Here is a 19,257-nt window from a genome sequence, read left to right on the forward strand (position 1 = left end):
TCCATGAATGAAAACTGGTAGCTTTATAAGAGGAAGAGGTGAGGGTATAGCTTAGCGGTGAAGTAAATGCTTAGGATGTAGAAGGCCAGAGAGAAAGAGAGGGAGATCACATAAGCACACACATATATGCCACACACACACAGAGACATGAACAATCTTTGTTCCTTGTCATGTGTTGCCCTGTACCACCTCAGAACTCTGAAATCCAAGAAGGCTATAGTCAGCTATGGTCCCTAGACCTTCAGCCAGAACCACAAACCAAAACAAACCTCTTTTCTTTATTTTCTTTGTAACTGCAGTATTGTGTTATGAGTCTGTGGCAGTGGTGGCCAACCTATGGCACATGTGCTACAGTGAGCTATTTGTATCATTGAAAGCTCTAAGAGGTTTGCCGTTACTAGTCTACGGTATTGTGTCATAAGCAACAGAAAATGGACTGACACAACCACTGAATGCCAGTACCCCTCACAGTGTCTGGAACAGAGCCTATCTGAAATGGTACTTAATGCATGTATGAATGAACGAATGAATGAATGGAGTTGGGAAGGAACAGTAGAAATCACCCAGGTACAGAAAAAAAAAAATGCTCAGAGGTCTAACAAGACCACTTCTCCTGCAGTTTGGTGAAGCCAGAACAGTGTGGTCTATGAATATAGACAGTTTGGGGATGCCCAAAACCATACCCCCCCCCACACACAACCCTATATACCAGGCACATACCCAAATTCTGGAAGATCTCTGTCAAAATGCACACTGTCTTCATAGAAGATATTCATCCCTGCATCAACAGCAACAACTTTCACCTGGAAGGCATTTTTTAAAATGATGTAAAGAATTTTTCTCAGCTTCTGCACTGGTCCATGGGTTACTAACATCACCAGATAGGGTTCAGTCTAGTGACTCTCTTGAAAGCTAGGGTGCATCATTGTAACCATGGCAACAGAGGCTTATCTCCAGGCATACCCAAAGATTTAGTGAAATGAAGAATCTGACGCTAAGTAGGACCACTCATGTATCTCCCAAGAAACTCCGCTTCCCAAACAGCCAAACCCTAGGCCCTCCAGCGTTAATTCACAGACGCTGGTTCTGGACCCAGGCAAGGAGGCCTGAGAAAGTCCTAAGGCAAGGATGGAAGGCTAAGTGAGGCGACTCAGGGGTGGGAATGGGGCTGTCTGTCCGGGTCTGAGAGGCCAGGCAGGGTGCACGGGCTGTTCCCAGAGGCCAGAGACACTCAAGAGTATAGCTCCTTTCCTGAACAAATGGGGAAACCGCGGCAAGGCAACCCGATGTTCGCATCAGGTATTGATGAGGCCTGCTTCCCCTGACCATTTGAGGACAGGGGTTTGTCTGCAACAGTTTACTCCCTGGGTACCCCACGCCCAGTTCAAAGGCAAGTTTTCACTGTGCCTTCGACGGCCAGCAGTCCCAGGTCTGTGGACCCGGACATGCTGGTGCCAACCAAGGACAGGCAAAGTCCACTGTACACTGCACCTATTTCACTTTAAAAACAAGTTTCAAAAGCTGGTCCAGTTCCAGGTAGCTGCTTGGCGCACAAGCAGCGCTGCCCGTCTGTCGGCTCCCTGCCGGGCCAGGCCGAGCGGCTCCGAGTCCCGCCCTCGGTGCCACTGCGGGCAAGCCGATGTCCCCGGACACCTCCCGTTCCGTGCCCACCGGGTTCCGCCGGGGGCGCCGCCGTTTCCTTGAGGGTGAGGGTCTAGGGCGCAACTCGCCGGCAGCGCATCGCGGGCTGGCACACCCGCGCCCTGCGGCCGCGCACCGGGAGGGGTCGCTGGAGCCCCGGGAAGCCCGCAGCGCGGCCGGTCCCAGGGTCCCCGCTCCCGGTGCTACTCGCCTGCCCCGCCGCCTCGGCAGTGCGACTGTACCTGCTGCGTACTGAAGTCCCAGCCTAGGCAGCAGCGGCGCGCACCGCACTCCTCCATGGCACGCACAGAGTCCCGCCACGCGTCAGTCTGTCCGTCCGTCCCGGGGCGTGACTGTCGCCGCGCTCCAGCGCCCGGAGACGCTGGGCCCGCCCCTCGCCCCGCCCGGTGGAACGCGGGACCAAGTCACGAGACGGCCTGCGCTCTGGCGCCATCTGCCGGGCCAACGAGCGGGGAATGCGTCTGGCCCGGGCCTTGTGGTTCGCACCTGTGTGCCAACCGCTCTCCCACCCCGTCCTCCCCCCATCCCCGCGTGTAATCGGCTTCCCTCCCGCGCTCACCCAGCGGCTGCTTGCCAGTTTCATCTGCTCTCCGCACCCGCTTGCCGTAACGCAGCCTGGCTTCCCCAGAGGACTCTTGGGCCACAGGCCTCAGCTTTAAACCAACTTGTCACTGCTTAGGTGGCCCTGGTCACCTAGGTGTCACTAGGGAGTCAGAAGGAAATGCGACCTGGGTTCGGAGGCCCTGGGCTCTGATAGTCGCTGTACAAACTCAGCAAATCCAAGTAGTTCACCAGTGTGTCACATTTCATCTCTGTATTTAAAATCAGAGCTCATGATCCCGCCACGGATGAAGCTCATTCATTTCCGCGGTCTCAGTACTAATGGTCTAGTGTGTGCCAGGAGTGGTGAAGGGGGTCAACTACTCCCTTCAGACTTGAAGGCACTTTCCTTTCCCGGGGCTGCACCCTTCTTATCCCCAGGACTGACTTCTTTCCACAAACCCTCCCAAATGCCCACCTATTCGAAGCCCTCCCAGCCCACCAGAGCCTATGTCTGATCGTCTGTCTCTCTCCCTGGCTGAACTTGAGTGGCTTGGAGCCCAGATGGACTCCTTCTCACTGCTGGAACAAGAAGCTGCCAAAGTACCTGTCCTCTAAAACATTCACTGCTTACTGGAGACCCAGGCCCTGCCCCTGAAACCACCCACTGTGACAATAGCCAAATATTGGATACTGGTCAGGAGCGATTATGCAACCTGCTGGACACATTGATACTGGGAGTTAGGTGCTATTTCTAAATACATTTAAACTAAGGTATAAAATACAGTAAACTTTATGAAGCATACTAACTTAAGTGTTTGATGGTTGTCTCAGCTACTTGGGAGGCTAAGGCAAGAGGATCACCTAGCCCAGGAGTTCAAGGCCAGCCTGGGTAACATATTGAGAACCTACCTAAAAAAAAATTTAAAATAAAAAAATAAAGTATGAATACACCCATATAAACACTCTGAGGCAGGGTATAGGACATTTCTGGTACTCCAAAAAATTCCTAATGATCTTTCACAATAAATAACCTCTGAAATGCCTGGGTAGTGGCACATGCCTGTAATCTCAGCAACAAGAGAGAGGAAGGTAGGAGGACTGTAGGTTTGAGGCCAGCCTGGGGAATTTATCAAGACCCTGTCTTACCCAGGGGTGGTGGCACATGCCTGTAATCCCAGCACTTGGGAGGCTGAGGGAGGAGGATCACTGTGAGTTTGAGACTATCCTGAGCTATGCAGCAAGACCCTGTCTCAAAAAAAATTTTTTTTTAAGGGCTGGGGCTGTAGCTTAGTGCTAGAGCACGTGCTTAGCATGTATGAAGCCCTGGGTTCAATCTACAATCCTCAGTACCAAAACAAAGAAAAGTAGATAGAACTCAGACAATAGCTATTCTGATGGCAACCAATATAACTCACTTATGTTTACTCTGTATAAATTATTACCCTCATTTTACAGAATGAGAAACTAAGGCAGAGTGTCTCCAGACAGGGTCTGAGGAGGTCCCCCCAAGAGGAGATAGGGACCTCAACTCACCCTGGTAGGTCCACTGACTCATTGCAGAAAAGCATTTCACAATAAGTCAGTGTAAGGCATAGGTAGATTTATTAGACAGAGTTAGGAAGAAAAAAATAGAAAAGTGACTTCAGCTTGAGGGACTGATGGGGGCACAGGTCTGATGAAGAGGTTCAGGCTGGCCTGCTCACCAAAGATCATGCCCAGCCTTTATGGGTTAGCTGGGCAAGGGTCCAGTTGATCACCATCTCTGTTCTGGTTTTGCAAGATGGCTCTGGAGAGATCCTTATTGTTTGAGGGGCACTCGGTCTCCAGGAGATGACTGCTTGGGCAGTCTCAGGCCTGTGGAGGCTCTGCTGGCATCCAAAGTGGAGGTAAGTGTAGGGCAATGACTGGACACTTCTGGGTGTTCCTGGTTGGATGTCCCTGTAAATTTCTTATCTTGGTGTTCTCAGTCTTGAAGGGGCATGAGATAGGTTATGTGAATTTAGGGCTAACCAATCTTGTTTTGCTAACTTTTAGACAGACACTCCCTAAAATTATTGATACCTATATGTAGAGCTGAGCAGGGATCTGACCTGAAATTTTAAGATAACAAAAGAGGCAGACACAATATGAAGGTTAAGCTTTGTTCTGCTTTTAGTTATCTAATGAGCATCTGTAGGCCCAAATGAAGTCTTGTATTTGTTTCTTTAGCTTGCTTTGTTTTAAAACCACTTTAAAAGTCCCTGACTACTGTAGAAAAAAATCACAAATCATGATTTTAATGAGTAACAGGTTAAAGGTCCAAGCATTTGTCTTCTGTCCCTATGGTGGTCTATGTCAGTCTGACTATGTCACAGAGAAATTAAGTTGGCCCAAGGTCCCAAGATCAGTGGCAGAGCTGACCCTAAAGTCAAGAAATGTGACTTCAGAATCCACATGTTTAACCACTAAATACAATAATTATGCAGTGATCCAGTGGGCAGTCTGTGAGAAGGCCCATGGCGATATATGAATGTTTCCTAGAGGCCAAGGCTTTGGGCTTTCCCCATCTGCTTCACAGGGAGGCCTGTCTTGTTCAGGGTCACTTCCCCCTATGGGCTGTGGCACCTAAACTTTCCTGGTGATTCATCCATCACCTCTTTTGTTTTGGTTTTTTGGTACCAGGGATTGAACTCAGGACCTTGTGCTTAAGACGTAGGCAGCAGAACCACTGAGCTAAATCCCCAGCCCCCATCACCTCTTTTGATAACAGCCCCTCCACTATGGCCACAGGAAAAATAGGAGGTCTAAGAGCCCATCTGCCAAATGAGACTACTGATGTGATCCATCATCAAGGAATGAGGACAGATATTTTAACTTCAAGTTACTGATTCCTCTCAAATTGGCCTCCTTGTTGATCCCTGAAAATGTATACCCAATAGTGTACTTGGCATATTGAGCTTCCAGCATACATAAGTCCTGTGGCCAGCCCAAGTTAAGTAATGGGGTAAGACCATAACAACAGTGTGAATTCAGGGAGAGGAAAAGAACTGCTAGCAATGCAAGCTACTGCAGGCTGTAGGTGGAGAGTGGTTCCATTCCCTTAGACCTCAGCTGGGAGAGGAGGAAAAAATGGTATTTAGTCAGGACATGGTAGGTGTGAGGTGTCTGTGGGGTGCCACAGGGGACTAAGCTGAGCCTCAGGAAAGATGTCTGGGCAGAAAACAATGATTTGGGAGTTATCAGCTCCCAGTGGGAGTGGGTCAGATGTGCAGAAAGGACACAGAGTAAGACAGATGGGAACCCCCCCACCCACACACACACACAAAGGGAAGTGTAAAGAACTAGTCAAAGACACAGGAGGGCCAGGGATGTAGCTCAGTGGTTTCGCCACCTTCCTTATAAGCGCAAGGACCCGAGTTCAATCCCCAATACAAAAAAAAAAGAAAAAAAGACACAGGAGACTAGAGAGGCATGTGGTAGATAGAAACCACTAGAACCTTTCTGGGAAGTGGGACATTTGACAGGTTACACGCTCCCATAAACCTTGTCACTCATGTGTAGAAGGTTAAACCCCAGCAAGAGGAGGCTCACTGGAGCCCCACAGAACTTTGTCTGTCTTGGTCAGCTCCTGATGCTACCACAAAATACTGTAGATGGATGGTTTAAAAAGCAGACATCTATTTCTCACAGTTGTGTAGGCCAGGAAGTCTAAGGCCTAAGCGCTGTCAGATTCAGTTCCTGGTTAGGGCTCTTTTCCTGCCTGGGGACAGCCACCTCCTCCTTGTTGCATGAGAGAGGAGAAAGAAAGGCTCTTGTGTTTCTTCCTTTTCTTATAAGGGCACTGGTCCCATTCACAAGGGCTTTACCTTCATAACTAATTACCTCCCAAAGGCCCCACCTCCTGAAATCATCACACTGGGGATTAGGGCTTCAGTGAATTTTACAGGGATATGAACATCCTGCCCGTAAAATTTAAGTGCTATTTAATCCTGTTTCCCAAACTGCACCAAGGTGCTCTGGGAAGCTGCAGGGAACCCATAGGGGTGCTGTGGATATTTTTCATTTTCTACAGAAACATGATTCTGTAGGGGCAGAAAAGGGGGTGATCCCTTCCTGCCCATTATAAAAGGCTGTGCTAAGACCACTATAACAAGACAGGTTAATAAGAGAAAGGTATGACAGATTTGTCTTAACATGTACATGTACAGGGGAACCACACAAAATAGGAAACTCAAGGAAAGGGCCAGATGGTTAGAGCTTAAATACCTTCTTCACCGGGGGTTGTAAAAACTACAGGAAAGTGAGGGGTGGAGCTTCACTCAACAAGGACTTTTTGTGTAGCTAAAACCTCGCCAGTAATGTCTGCAGCTGCACCTGAAGAGAAGAATCCACTGTTGGTTAGTATGTCCTGGTTATTTGATGAGATTACTAGAGAGGGGACTTAGGACCATTGTGTTTTTGAAGAAATTTTTGTTAGGTAAGAGAACTTCAGGCAGAGTGAACCCCTCCCTGTACTTGGAAGAGAAACAAGAGGTCAGAGAGACCTGGGTTCCGAGACTGCTTCACTGGCTCAGAAAGCCAGAGTGCCAGCTTTTTTTTTTTTTTTTTTTGGTACCAGGGATCGAACTCAGGACCTTTTGCTTGCAAGGCAGGCAGCAGAACCACTGAGCTGAATCCCCAGCCCCAAGAGTGCCACCTTTTGTGGTATCAATTTCCTCTGAGCCCCCAGAACCCCAATAATACTTAGCATGTCAGGCACCATGTGAACTACTAAATTAAAGTGGTTCACAGTTCTACTATTAGGTTGTGGTACATCTCCTTCAAAACCTATCTTTGTGAAGCTATACTTTCAGCAACTTACAGCAAGCCTTTATAAACAAAAGTAATTACAAGCTATTGCTTATACACAAGTACTACATGAAAATCAAGATGAGACAGAAAATGGGTGCAGGCCAATCTGATCCCATAATCTGAGAACTTGTGCAGTGTCCAATAGGTACACACATCCCCTTAGTAAGTCGTTCTGATTAAGAATGAAATAAAGTATTATTTTCTCCTCCAATTTATGTGTACTATTTTCTTCGAACAGGTACTGTTATTAGGACATAAATATGGATTAAACTATTTGGAACCAAGGACTTGATAACAGAATACTAGGATTAACCAGATTGTTTCTTCTCTTGGCCAAGGAGCACCTAAAAATGCTTGCTGAGACTTTAGGATCGCTGTGCAGAGAACATTTGTACCCCAGATCTAGTTGATCATATTCAAAACTTAGCTAACCCACAGCCTACTGTCCTGGCCCCGGATGAGCTTCACTTGGATGGACTCCAGTTCAATGCAAACAGCACTGCAAGGAACACTTTACATCCAAAAGTAGGATTTCTATTATGTGTGCCAAAGTAATTTGACCAGGACCTACTGAATTACCCTGAGGATGGCCAGTCAATGTGCCCACCTGGAATGCGCAAGGATGGAGAAACAATACTGCATTCTTATAGACATTAGCCTACATTTTCTTCTCATGGTAACTCTTCGATTTCTTATTTACTCAGTTTTCTTTGAATCTAAATGTTTTTCAGCATAATAAATTACATCAGAAATCAGTGAAAACCAATCCATTTGAGGATAAATACTAGATGTCAGCTTTTCAGAGAAAACTAAACTTCATCTAGTAAGCATTATAGTGACTCACTGTAAAGAAAACAAATAAATGTAAATCCAATTCTTAATCGTTTCCAATGAAATAACACCAAACATTTCTTCAGTCTTTCAAGTTTTTGCAGTCATATCCAACATTAATTTTTCTCAAAGTTAAACTTTTTCTTTACAAAAATTCTGAAGAAAATGTCCTTACTTCATTGACACATTATTTTTTAAATTTTTTGGCTGAGACAGGGTCTTGCTATGTAGTCCAGGATGGCTTTGAATTTGCTATGTAGCCTAGGCTGGCCTCAAACTTGAAATTCTTCTGCCTCAGCCTCCTGAGTGCTTGGGTTACAGGTATACACTATTACACCCAGCAAGATACATTATTTTATTATTTGTCTCACTGTTTTCCAGGCTGGCTTTGAACTCCTGGACTTATCCTTCTGCTTCAGCCTCTCAAGATGCATTTTTAAATTCCAGTAATATTTTACTTTATTAATGTTAACAGTAGTTGATAAGCTGTTTTAATCCTGCACATCTTTAAATTTGCACTTATTAGTATTGATAATTATTGAAACTATCCAGGCTTATATATAATTTTTCTGAATAAGTAGGTTTTTTTGTTGTTTTTTCTGAATGAGCAGTTTTAAAAGTGAAAAGTTGGGAGTATATTGGCAGCTTAGATTCCTATCCCTTCTACTTCCAAGATAAACATTAAGGAATGAAATAGACAAATTGATTATAATTCAGATTCGCTAATTTATTGTATGTATCTAGAATTTTATATATGGGGATGTTAGAAACTAAGTATTTCTTTTGTCTTCCATCTCAGAGGTGGTAAAATTATTTGTGAGATCAATGGGAAGCTCTTACAGAGAAAATAAATATTTTGAATATAGCTCCTGACACAGCAAATTGAAGACTTGTTTGTCTGGGTTGGGACTATGGGGGTGGGCCAGGCTCTAGTTAAATAAGTAACCCATGAAGCTGAAGTTAAGATTTTCAAGAGAACTAACTTTGTGTTTACATCTGGTGAAAAGTTTGATATTTAAGCAAACCAATTCTAAGGAGCTCTGAAGGAAAAAGTGCTTGTCCTCACCAAAGTGTAAGTCTGCTGTTCATACTCACTATAGAGCAAATTTGGTTTAGGTTTTTTTCCCCCACTGGTGGTGGGAGGCATGCTTAGTGAGGCCTGCATCTTGCAACTGTGGGGACAAGGCCACGGGACAAGGGAGTGCTGTGTCTACCCCTCACTCCAGCCCCAGGTGAGGGAATAAACATGGCCAGGACAGAGAAGAGGTCTGCTGGGTCAGAATACAGGCATGGGGGCTCTGAGCAGCTCTTGGGTGGGAGAAGCCCCCTTCCAGGGCAATGATGCAGGCTATGCCTGCATCGTATGTCCGTAGAGCTAACAAAAAGGACAAACCACGTCACCTTGGAGACCATGACAGTTAGTTAAGTCACTACTGAGGTGGGGCACAGAGAAGACCAGCAACGCAAAAGCTGGCCCTCAGAAAAAAACAGTCACCAAGATGAGATCACACACATCTTCTACATCCATTGCACCCCTCATTCACAAGGCCACTGTCCCCCAGAAGTTACATAATAATCTGTGGCCTGGGTGACCCATGCAACTACTGGGGCATGACAGGGGCCGCTCAAAGCCCCACCCACCCCTATACTGTGTTACAGGGTTCACACTGTCCAAATTAGTTGAAGTGACTTGATTTGTTCCCCTGGCCCCTCGCCAGAGCTGATTGTTCCACATGGAATAGCTTCTGTAGTGTCCCTCTCTGGCCACCAGAGCAGGACTGTCTGGGTAGTGCCTTGAGCCAGGGCCTCAGTTCCCAGGGTATTCGAAGACAGCAGCAGCTCCCATTCCGGTCCCAATGCACATGGACACCACTCCATAAGCCCTGGGGAAACAAAACCGCATTGGTTTGTCAGAGGCCCAATGTCCAACACCCCAACCAGGCCAAACTGCATGGCCCTGTTGGATACAGAAGATGCAAAATCAGCAGACCAGACCCGTGGGAAACTGTCCCCACTGTCCACCTAGACACATTCTCAGGGTAGCTGACACCCTCTGAGGGCTGGGATTGCTTTCGAGCTTGGCCCTCAGGGAAGGCACAGATTATGCCCTTATAGCCAGTTCAGAGCTGTGTATGTATGTTCACCTCCCCAACCTCCATAAATTCAGACACCCTACAAGGCATAACCTTACCTCTTCCCACGGCGCTTCAGCTCGTTGAGCAGCGTGATGACCTGTCGAGCCCCAGTACAGCCCAGGGGGTGGCCCAGAGCCACTGCCCCCCCAAGAGGGTTCACCTTCTCAGGGGGGATACCCAGCTTCTCCACACAGTAGACAGCCTGGAAAGACCCAGAGTAGCAGCTAAAGCCTATGTCCCACCCTCGGCCAGGCCTGACAGCTCCCTACCCCTGTACTGCCCAGACCCAGCCGACAGTGAGAGACAAGGCTTACCTGGCTTGCAAAGGCTTCATTGATCTCAAAGATGTCTACATCATTCACTGTCAGCCCTGCAGGCAAGGTACAGACCTGAGCTCACAGCAGCCTCTAGGTAGGCCTTGGGGTCTCCCTGGGCCCCGTCCCATGCAAAGGCCCACAGTGCCTAGCATGTCTGTCTTCTGGAAGGGTGAGTGGTTCCCAGCTGTTGGGTCAGAGAGGCTTGGGAATGAGGTGAGAGCTTGCTCTACTTTCACTCTGTAGTACCCACAGGGCCACCCACCCTGTGCCCACCTAGCCCCAGCAGTGCAGGAGAGGGACATAGGATTAAGGTGTGACAGAGCTGCCTTACCTGCTTTTTGCAAAGCTACAGGGATGGCATAGGCAGGTCCAATGCCCATGATGTCAGGCGGGACCCCAACTACTGCATAGGACCTCAGGACTCCAAGGATAGGGAGGCCTAACTCTTCTGCCTTGGACCTCCGGGCCAGCAGGATGGCAGCTGCCCCATCACTCACCTGGCTAGAGTTTCCTAGAGGCAAACAGTTGGGGTGGGGAGGCATCAGGGTGAGGCTGAGAAGAACCAGCCCTTCCATGGTCACCTTGCCATGGTGCCTGGTCTGCTTGAGGCTCTCAGAGAATAGCCACCTTGGCTCCAGCCCAGGCTTACCAGCTGTGGTGGAGCCACCGTCCTTAAAAGCAGGCTTCAGCTTGGCCAGGCCCTCCATGGTGGTATTGGGCCGGATGCCCTCATCCTGTGAGACGGTGATGGTTTTCTTGGTGCCCTTGTCATCTTGTATGGTGGTGGTCACAGGCACAATCTCAGCACGGAAACAGCCCCTGCTCTGGGCTCTTGCTGCCCTGCCAGCACCATCAACAGCCAGGCTCAGGCTCCCCTAGGCTTTCCTTCCTTCCTCTCGTTGCTTTTTGCCAATTCCAGCAGACATGTAACCTCAGGCTGCTAAATTCAGGGACATGCCTGGCCCTGAGGGAACTCAGAGGGACTTCTGGGGGTTCCTCAGAACCCCGGCCTGTTCCTGTGAGGCAGAAGCATACCCAAGGCCTTCTAGGCCTTCTTTGAGATCAGCCCCAGATGTCCACATCAAGGCTGATCCCATCCTTGCGGGGGGGGGAGGTTTGGAAGTGGTGACCATTCACCTTATAGCCCTTCATCCAAAAAGGACTAAGTTGCTCAGTTATTTTTGACACTTAGGCTGGAGCAACATGAATATCTGTCCTAGCTTTCCTGTTGGACCCCAACACCTGAATTTCACCCATTGCTCAGTTTCTCCAAATTTAGAGTGATATAGACTAACCTCTTTGATGTATTTCCATATTTAAAGAGTGGTGGAGCACAAGGTATGTTAGGGTGACCCTTGCAATCTTGTACAAAATACAAGTACCCACAGACATTATAGTGGGAAGGAATCCGAAGCTTCCAACAAATGCTCAAATGCTTACCTGGTCCCAAGAGGCTAAGTTGAGAATCCCTGCCTTGGAGAGGCACACCTGGCCCAGACACCTCGCTTCCTTTACTGTCCACTCTCTGCAAGGCTGGGGGTGTCTAACCTTGCCTGCTGCCACCCAAAGGCCTGAGCCCCTAAGTTTCTCTGATGTTAGTCTCAGCCTAGCCTCAGGATGCTTCCCCAGACCCAGCACTGCTCCAGAACATAACATGGCAGGGCCCTAGCATCCTGAGCCCCTACTCCAGGCCCCCAGAGAAGTCAGTGGCTACCATGACCAGTCACCAAGCCACCATCAGTTAGAAAGGAGTCCTGGCCCCCATTATGCCCCATACTGAACAGATGAGGAAGTGGCACCCAGCCAGGAAGAAGACAGTGTGGACAGTCAGCCAAAGGACCTAGAAAAGCCACCAAACCCCACAATGGTGCTGGCCCCTTTGCACCTCTAGCTAGAAGGCACAGGCCTGCAAAGCCCTCCTCGACAGTTGAATCCTCAGGACAGCTCCACCTCAGGTCACCCAAGATGGCCTCAAGACCTCACTCTTCAGCCCTTTCAAGGTCCCACCCTCAGCAGTACTCACTTCTGCTGGGAGGCCAGTGCAAAAGTATCCTGCTTCTCCCTGGAAATGCCAAACCTCTCAGCCACGTTCTCCGAGGTTAGCCTAGGACACAAAGGGCAAACTAGCATGTATGGGTCTGGCAGACTGAGGGCCAGGATCCTCCAGGGCCACAGGGAAGGAGGGCTAGTCCATGCCACAGACAGTAGTGAGGACTCAGGAGGTAGCACTCCCTGCCCCAAGATGTGTGTGGGCACAGACAAGGAGTAATCACTGCTGGGCACATACCCCACAGACACCCTCACCAAGGGTAGGGTAGCCCACACGCAGACAGTGCAAAGGGGATTTGTTCCCTCAGTGAGTTGCCTCAGCACAGACGAGATGGGTAGTGGGGTTTGGAGGGGTGCTGCTAACTGGTAACGCTTGACCAACCGCCCCTATACCTGGAGGACAAGTGCTTTCATGTGGGGAGATGAGGCTGCCTGTGTCACCGCTGGAACAGCTGCACCTTAGCCTTCTGCATACCTTACCGGGGTCTGTTCTTATCCTAAGAGCCTAGAACCATAGCTGGGCCTTGCAGCCTGAGCTCTGGTTTTCCAGGCTGTCGCTGGGGATACAGTATATGAAGAAGCCAAGTACGTGGAGAACCTTAATCTCCTAATACACCCATTGGAGCCAGGACACCCTGCCTGTGAGTCCTGGGGTGGCCCGAGCTCAGGCACCAGGGTGCTGGTCAAAGACAACACATTTGCCATGTCACCTGTCAGTGCCCAAGATCTCTTACCCAGATGATCAGGAATCAAAACCTCCCCTTTTGACTCTCTCGGCCTCCAAGGCTTTAGGAGACAGCTGCCATCATCCTCCACAAAAATGAGTATTTCGGAGGGTGACACGGGGTGGGCTGTGTTTGAAACCACTTGGGGGCATCAGGAATAAAAGCCAAGGGCACAATCAAGAGCCACATCCAGGGCAGATGACACCCAAGGAAGCAGGCCCAGCCACAGAGATGAGAGAGTTCCCGAGCCCCTGCTCCAGGACAAGCAGAGCGCTGAGGAACACAGCACACAGAGCTAAGGGTGGGAACTCACCCCATAGGTATCAGGCAGTCTCTGGCCTTCTCATTTTCCAGCAGGGATGAAGTAATATTTCCAGGATTCCCTCTCTCGGCCAAGGACATGGACTCCACCCTGAGGAGAAGGAAGAGGAGCCCTAGTAGGAACCCCCAGGGATGGCTGAACACATGGAGCCCTTGAGACACCAGCGGGTGGTCTGGGAGGCATAGCAAGGCACGTGGCTGGCAAGGCAGAGCTGGGGCTGCAGAGCTGCAGAAACCTGTCTCTACTTCTTTCCACCGGGACAGAGAACTGCACCGGCCACACATCCTGGGGCAGGGTCACGCTTCCCTGTACAACTGCTGACTTAGCCAATCATCTGTTTTTGGGGAAAGCCTTCCAGTGGCACAGTGCAGGAAACACATCCAATGTGCCTAGGCCCTCCCCTCAGGTGCAGAGGGAAAAGAGACAAATATAAATCTTTTTCTTTTCGTACTATGGGTTCAACCCAGGGCCTGTACTGAGCTACATCCTCAGCACTTTTTTCATTTTTATTTTGAGACAGAGTCTCACTAAGTCACTAAGTTGTCCAGGGTAGGGTCAAACTTGTGATCCTCCTGCCTCAGTTTTGCAGAGTGCTGGGACTACAGGCATGTGACACCATGCCCAGCTGAGACAAATGTTTTTAAAGTAAGCATAGATCTCGCATCAAATAGTCTGCAAACATGTGAGGTGCAAGGGGCCAACAGGAAGGGAAGATGGCCAGTACAGAGAGACAAAAGAGAAAGGTCAGGCGCGTGGCCTCAAGAAAGATAACAGGTTCTTGACTGAGTACTTTCTGCCCCAGAACTATTTTCAACTCGTTTCAGGCATGAGTGCGCTAAAAACTGTCAGCCACATAATGCATGCTCCATGGTGCTAGATGTGATATGGCTCCATTTAATCCTCTTACAAACCTGAACAGAGCTGAGGTAGGTATAACCTTTTATATACAAGGGCACTGATATCCTCAGTGGTGTGGAATTTGTTCACAGCCACCCATTTTGACCCCAATTTAGTATACCCAGCACTCACTCCCACCACTTTGGACTTCCAGGGTAACACTGCATGCTGAACCCCACAGGGACCATCAGATTGTGATCTCCTATATCCGTAATAACCCAGCCATTGACCCTTAACCTACTTGGGAATCAGAAGCCCCCTCAGGAACTTTTATGAAGGCTCCAGCCCCTCTCGTCAAGTTACCCACACCTGCTCTTCTCCCAGTGAGAAAGGAATGTGAAAGACATCAAAGGGCAGGATAGGCAGTGGACTTTGTCGTGCCAGAGTCCTTGTTTGTGGCTATTCTCCAACTGAGACATAGGTCAGGACAACCTAGTGCCATGTACCCCTGACCTGCTTAGGGGCCAGCAGTGCTTCCTGTCAAGAAACTTGACAGAGGATCTGAAAGGCAGCAGAACACATCAGAACCCAGATGCTCACCTCCTGAGCTTGCCTGCCTCACACCAGATGCCCCTAGCCTGGCCCCCAGTGCCCTTCTCTTCCCTGGAGGCACTGCTAAATGCTGCCAGCAAAGACAGCCAAAGTCTGGATGGAGGTGGCAGTGACCAAACCATCAGAGATCTGACTACGGTATGTCCCTCAAAAGCTAGAAGGCATTCCGATATTTCCACGTGGGGACAAGGGCAGGGACAAGGGGACAGACAGCTTCATAAAATGAACAGTTATAAAGCAGGAAGCTGTCCCTGGCTTTGGGGAACCAAAACTGCCACTCCACTCTCAATAGCACTGAAAAATCAAAAGTGACACAAGAGATTACAAGTGCTCTATTTTCTCAGTGTGCTTGCCCATATTTCCAGCCTGACAGGTTTCTAAGAAAGAAAGCAGAGACCTACTGTCCTTCCCCCACTAGTGCCCACATGTGAGCCATTCCCGAGCAGCTGGCATTGGGGTCACTTCTAAGCTGTATTTGTGTGAACCACCTTCCAGCAGCTGCCCAGAGAGGTTAATGGAGAACCCTGATATCACTGCCTGAGAGAACTGAGAAGAAGAGAGTTAGTTTGATCATCAAAGTTGGTTAATAAACCCCAGCAAAAATAAATTCTTACCCACAGGCCATGCCAATGTCATAAGACCCATTTCTGATGCCACCTGCAACAAAAGCATTTCATAACCATTCTTGGCCAGAGGGCGTCTGTCCTGGGAGCAGCAAGGTCCCTTCCCCACCTGTTTTCTAAGTGAGACTCAGCACAGTCTCAAAGACAAAGACCCAGGGGAATCCAAAAAAGACCTGGGGCAGTGGCAAGGGCTGCTCTTGCACTCCTTCTGTGCTCAGAGTTCTGGCAGAAATGCATATTGCTGGCCCAGAGCAGCAACATTATGGACCCAAACCTGTGGGGTCAGCAGCAAGGCCAGGCCATGACCACGGGTACCACTTGTCCACAACTTACCAGCTATGTTGGCCACTGCCTGCAGTCCCGATGAGCACTGTCTATTGACAGTGGACAAAGGCACAGTTTCCGGGATACCACTGCAACAGAAGGGGAGATGGCACAGTCAGTCCCCTGCCCTGCCAGGCTCTCGTGGAAAATAGGCCTATACCCCTGGGCCACACCACTGTCCTCGATCAGAGGGTGTGTAGGCCGGGGGGGACAACCACTCTTTTTCACAGTACTGGGAACTGAACCCTAGGCCTTTGCACTGAGCTACATCCCTAGCTCCTTTCCTATTTTAAGGGCCTCACTAAATTGCCAAGTTGCCCAGGCCAGGCCTGAACTTGAGATCCTCCTGCATTAGTCTCTTGGGGTACTGGGATTACAAGTCGATGTCACCAGACCCAGCCCAACCTGGCAGATCCATGGAACCTGGGGTGGGCAGCTCTGGGCAGACCCTGTCTCTGAAGACGATTTCTCTCATAAGCACATCCCCTCCCATCCTATGATTCTCCTCAACCCAAGGCAAGGGAAACCTGTCTGGACCATAGGGAACATTTTGTCCCTCCCTCTGAAGATTCAACAATGAAAACTAGACATCTCTGTTTCCTTCAAAGAATAGAACTGTGAGACTGTTGCTGGGACAGGATCAAAGAAGAAAAGCAAACAGCCCCACCCCTCAACCTTAGTATCTATCCTCTCACAGCTGGGCCTTCAGTTCCCAGCTGCAGGAAGAGCTCTGATAGGCACCACTGTTCTACCACCCCTTCTCTGAGGCTCCCCTGGTGCTCACATTGGGCCCAGCTGCGGGAGCTGGCAGGGCTGCCCTCAGGATATGTAACCTGCCTTGATCAACCGAACAAAGCTCTGGGGACATTTCCAGCTTTCTTCACACCCACTCAGCACCTCTGGGAATGAATACAGCCTGGTGATTCTGATGTGTGGGTAGGTTAGGGAATCCCTGTACCAGGGGCAGGGCCAGGTTCTGCAGAAGGCCCCCTAGGTGGATGGGCTCCTAGACCTGCCAAACTCCTCCCAGTTTTCACCAAATACCTATGGTACATGAGGCACCACCTAAAGGATGCTCAGATGCTTACAATACTGAGCCCAGAGGATGCCCAACCAACACACAGAAAATGAATCCACTAACAGGGACTGCAGTAACAGGGCTTATGTCACAGCCACATCACAGAGAAGTGGCAGCTACCGGAGCAGAAAGTCTCTCATCTGAAGTCCAAGAGTTCAGGGAAGCCATGCCCAAATGGTGAGACTGTTTAGGCAGGGTTTAGCTGGGGCAGAGACAGAAGGGGGGAACAGCACCCCAAGGGGCAGAATGAACAGTACAGGGAAGACAGTAGGCAGACAGACTGGTTGAAGGACAAAAAGTCCAGGTGAGTAAGCAGCTGGGATGTAAGACGGGAAGGTAAATCTACAGACAGAGAGAGACCTTGAACTGCACCCTAAGCAGTCTGAACCTCACTCAGATCAGGTTTTTTTTTCCTATTCTGTCTCTCGCTCGTGTTTCTACAGTATTATTTCTACTACATGCAGCTATAAGTACAAAGTCACATGTTAAAATAATTTAAACACTGGTTCCCAACCTTGGGAGAGCAAGAGCTGAAGGGCAAGGTGACTAGAGCTCCTTTTGGGCTCCATCCTCTCACCTCCTCCAAGGTTCTGCCCTATGCTTAAGCCTCTGCTGATAGGCTGGTAGGGACTACAGTTCCTGGATGCTCAACTTGCAAAGGAAGCAAAGTCACGGTTCAGCCTGTTTGTGTGGTTATTTTCCTGCCAATGAGGACAGACTCCACACTCATCAAAGGTAAGCAACAAGTTGGCTTTGACTCAAAATCAAGGCACAGAAAACCTTAGCTCCGGTCCCAAAGTCCTATGTGTCTCGGTTCAGGGCAGGGCAGCACAATACCTCCCAAAGTAGGGGAAAGGTTGGGTCCACAAGAGTGGGGTCGTAAAGACTCTGGTTACCTCACTGTGTGGTGTCCAACCTCATTCTCCACTACCTGTAGGCTGTATTCTCTGCGGCCAGAACCCGCTCAAGAGATACAAAGGGCAACCCACAGCCAGAAGTAAAAAAAAATTACCTCAGAAACTGGGCAATCCGGGCCACCAAGGCCCCAGCCCCAGGCTGAAGCACATTTCCTACGGACAAAAAAACCCTTTATTTAGAGCAGTACAGTACAGCTATGAGTATCAGGGAGGACATATTCTAGGTCTTTCTTCAGGAACTTAGCCCTCCACAGGATCATTTGAGGCTCTAGAATTTCAGGGTCTGAAGAGAGTGATCCCACAGCTTGTCCTGTCATAAACCAGCCCCAGTAGCAGAAGGTCCCAAATTTGCTTCTCCTATACCCCACTCTTTAAATCAGCAGAGGTGGCCTTCCCTTCAAAGTTAGGGGTTAGAAGGCTTTAAGGAAAGAGGAACCTTACAAGGCAAAGCTTCAAGTCTAACAAAACTGGTCCTGTGATGAGGGAAATGACATTCTGAAAATGGACACTTCCACCAAGTATTCTCCTCCTAGGCTTGCTGGAGGAAGAAACCATGGTTCCCAAGCTGGCACCCGTGAATGAAACTGTGATCCATACTGGTTATATTTCAAGGGAAGAGGGATAGAGTGAAAAACAAGGTTGGACAGAAGGTCCAGGCTCTGGGTTCACATCCCAGCTTCAGGGCAAATTCGCTGAGCCTTAGTTTCTCCATCTGTACCTGAGCTGCTGTACTAGAGGGTTTCTGACATTCTCCCTCTTCTCTCCGCACGTCAGGGTGGTAGAGAACCCTGCCTCCTGTCTCCTAGGTTGTCTGGGAGCCCCTGGGTGTGAGAACGTGTCCGCTTAGGATTCTTGTTTTCTGTCACCCCTAATAGGGAGGCACGTGCGGGAGTGTCTGAGGTGAGGATGACTGTGTCACAGGACGCCCGCAGACAGTGGAGTCCACCGCCTGTCCTATCCGTGAAAACTAGGGCTGAGAAGTGTGGGCTCGGGAGGACGGGGGGGGGGGGGGAGGGCGGTGGCGGACTCACCCACGGTGATGTCTCCCAGCAGCTCGGGCCTCAGCTTCACGTCCTGCAGAACCGCGGTCAGGACGGCTGCCAGGAGCTCGTCGGGGGTGGTGTCCTGCAGTGGGATGCAGCCCAATGAGCCCGGCTGCCACACCCCCGGCCTAGGGAGGATCCCAGGCCGCACACGGTCGTTTCACCCCGGCGCTCGCCCTAGGGCCTCACCTTGAAGCCGCCGCGGCCCGCTCGGCCAATGGCTGTGCGGCGTCCGTGCACCACCACCACGTCCGCGGCCGAGGCCGGCGGGAAGCCACTGAGGCACGGCTCGGCTTGCAGCGCCAGGTTCGACTGAGGCCGACCGCTCAGGTGGCCCAGCACCACTTGCAGCCTCAACATCTCGCCACTTGCGGACCTGCGCAGCTAATGATCAGGATTCAGCGAACAG

General features: G+C 49.8%; 2 protein-coding genes across 6 annotated transcripts in view; both read right to left on the reverse strand.

The window, feature by feature from the left end:
• Xylb (xylulokinase) overlaps window positions 1–2,037 on the reverse strand; it is a 42,953-nt gene extending 40,916 nt beyond the window's left edge. For all 4 annotated transcript variants that reach the window (XM_087216529.1, XM_087216527.1, XM_004835244.4 and 1 more), the window contains exons 1-2: window positions 1,884–2,037; window positions 721–803 (exon numbers count right to left, since the gene is read on the reverse strand). In XM_087216529.1, the coding sequence (XP_087072655.1) occupies window positions 721–803; window positions 1,884–1,940 (140 nt within the window). In that variant the 5' untranslated portion in view covers window positions 1,941–2,037. The remainder of the gene's footprint in view (window positions 1–720; window positions 804–1,883) is intronic.
• A 6,535-nt stretch (window positions 2,038–8,572) lies between these two features.
• Acaa1 (acetyl-CoA acyltransferase 1) lies at window positions 8,573–19,208 on the reverse strand. 2 transcript variants are annotated; one of them, XM_004835250.4, is made up of 12 exons: window positions 19,038–19,208; window positions 18,837–18,930; window positions 17,901–17,958; window positions 15,820–15,899; window positions 15,478–15,520; window positions 13,406–13,504; window positions 12,342–12,422; window positions 10,968–11,158; window positions 10,650–10,829; window positions 10,316–10,371; window positions 10,058–10,203; window positions 8,573–9,749 (listed from the first exon to the last, which is right to left on the reverse strand). In XM_004835250.4, exons 1-12 carry the CDS (start codon window positions 19,206–19,208, stop codon window positions 9,674–9,676), a joined length of 1,275 nt encoding a protein of 424 aa, XP_004835307.1. In that variant the 3' UTR covers window positions 8,573–9,673. The 2 variants fall into 2 exon arrangements, with proteins under 2 accessions (XP_004835307.1, XP_087072677.1); XM_087216551.1 differs by lacking the exons at window positions 17,901–17,958; window positions 19,038–19,208.
• Window positions 19,209–19,257: the final 49 nt, after the last annotated feature.

Source organism: Heterocephalus glaber, unplaced genomic scaffold (assembly GCF_053883595.1).
Source record: "Heterocephalus glaber isolate CG9 unplaced genomic scaffold, H.glaber_assembly_v1.0 deba00000122, whole genome shotgun sequence".
Lineage (NCBI taxonomy): Eukaryota > Metazoa > Chordata > Mammalia > Rodentia > Bathyergidae > Heterocephalus > Heterocephalus glaber.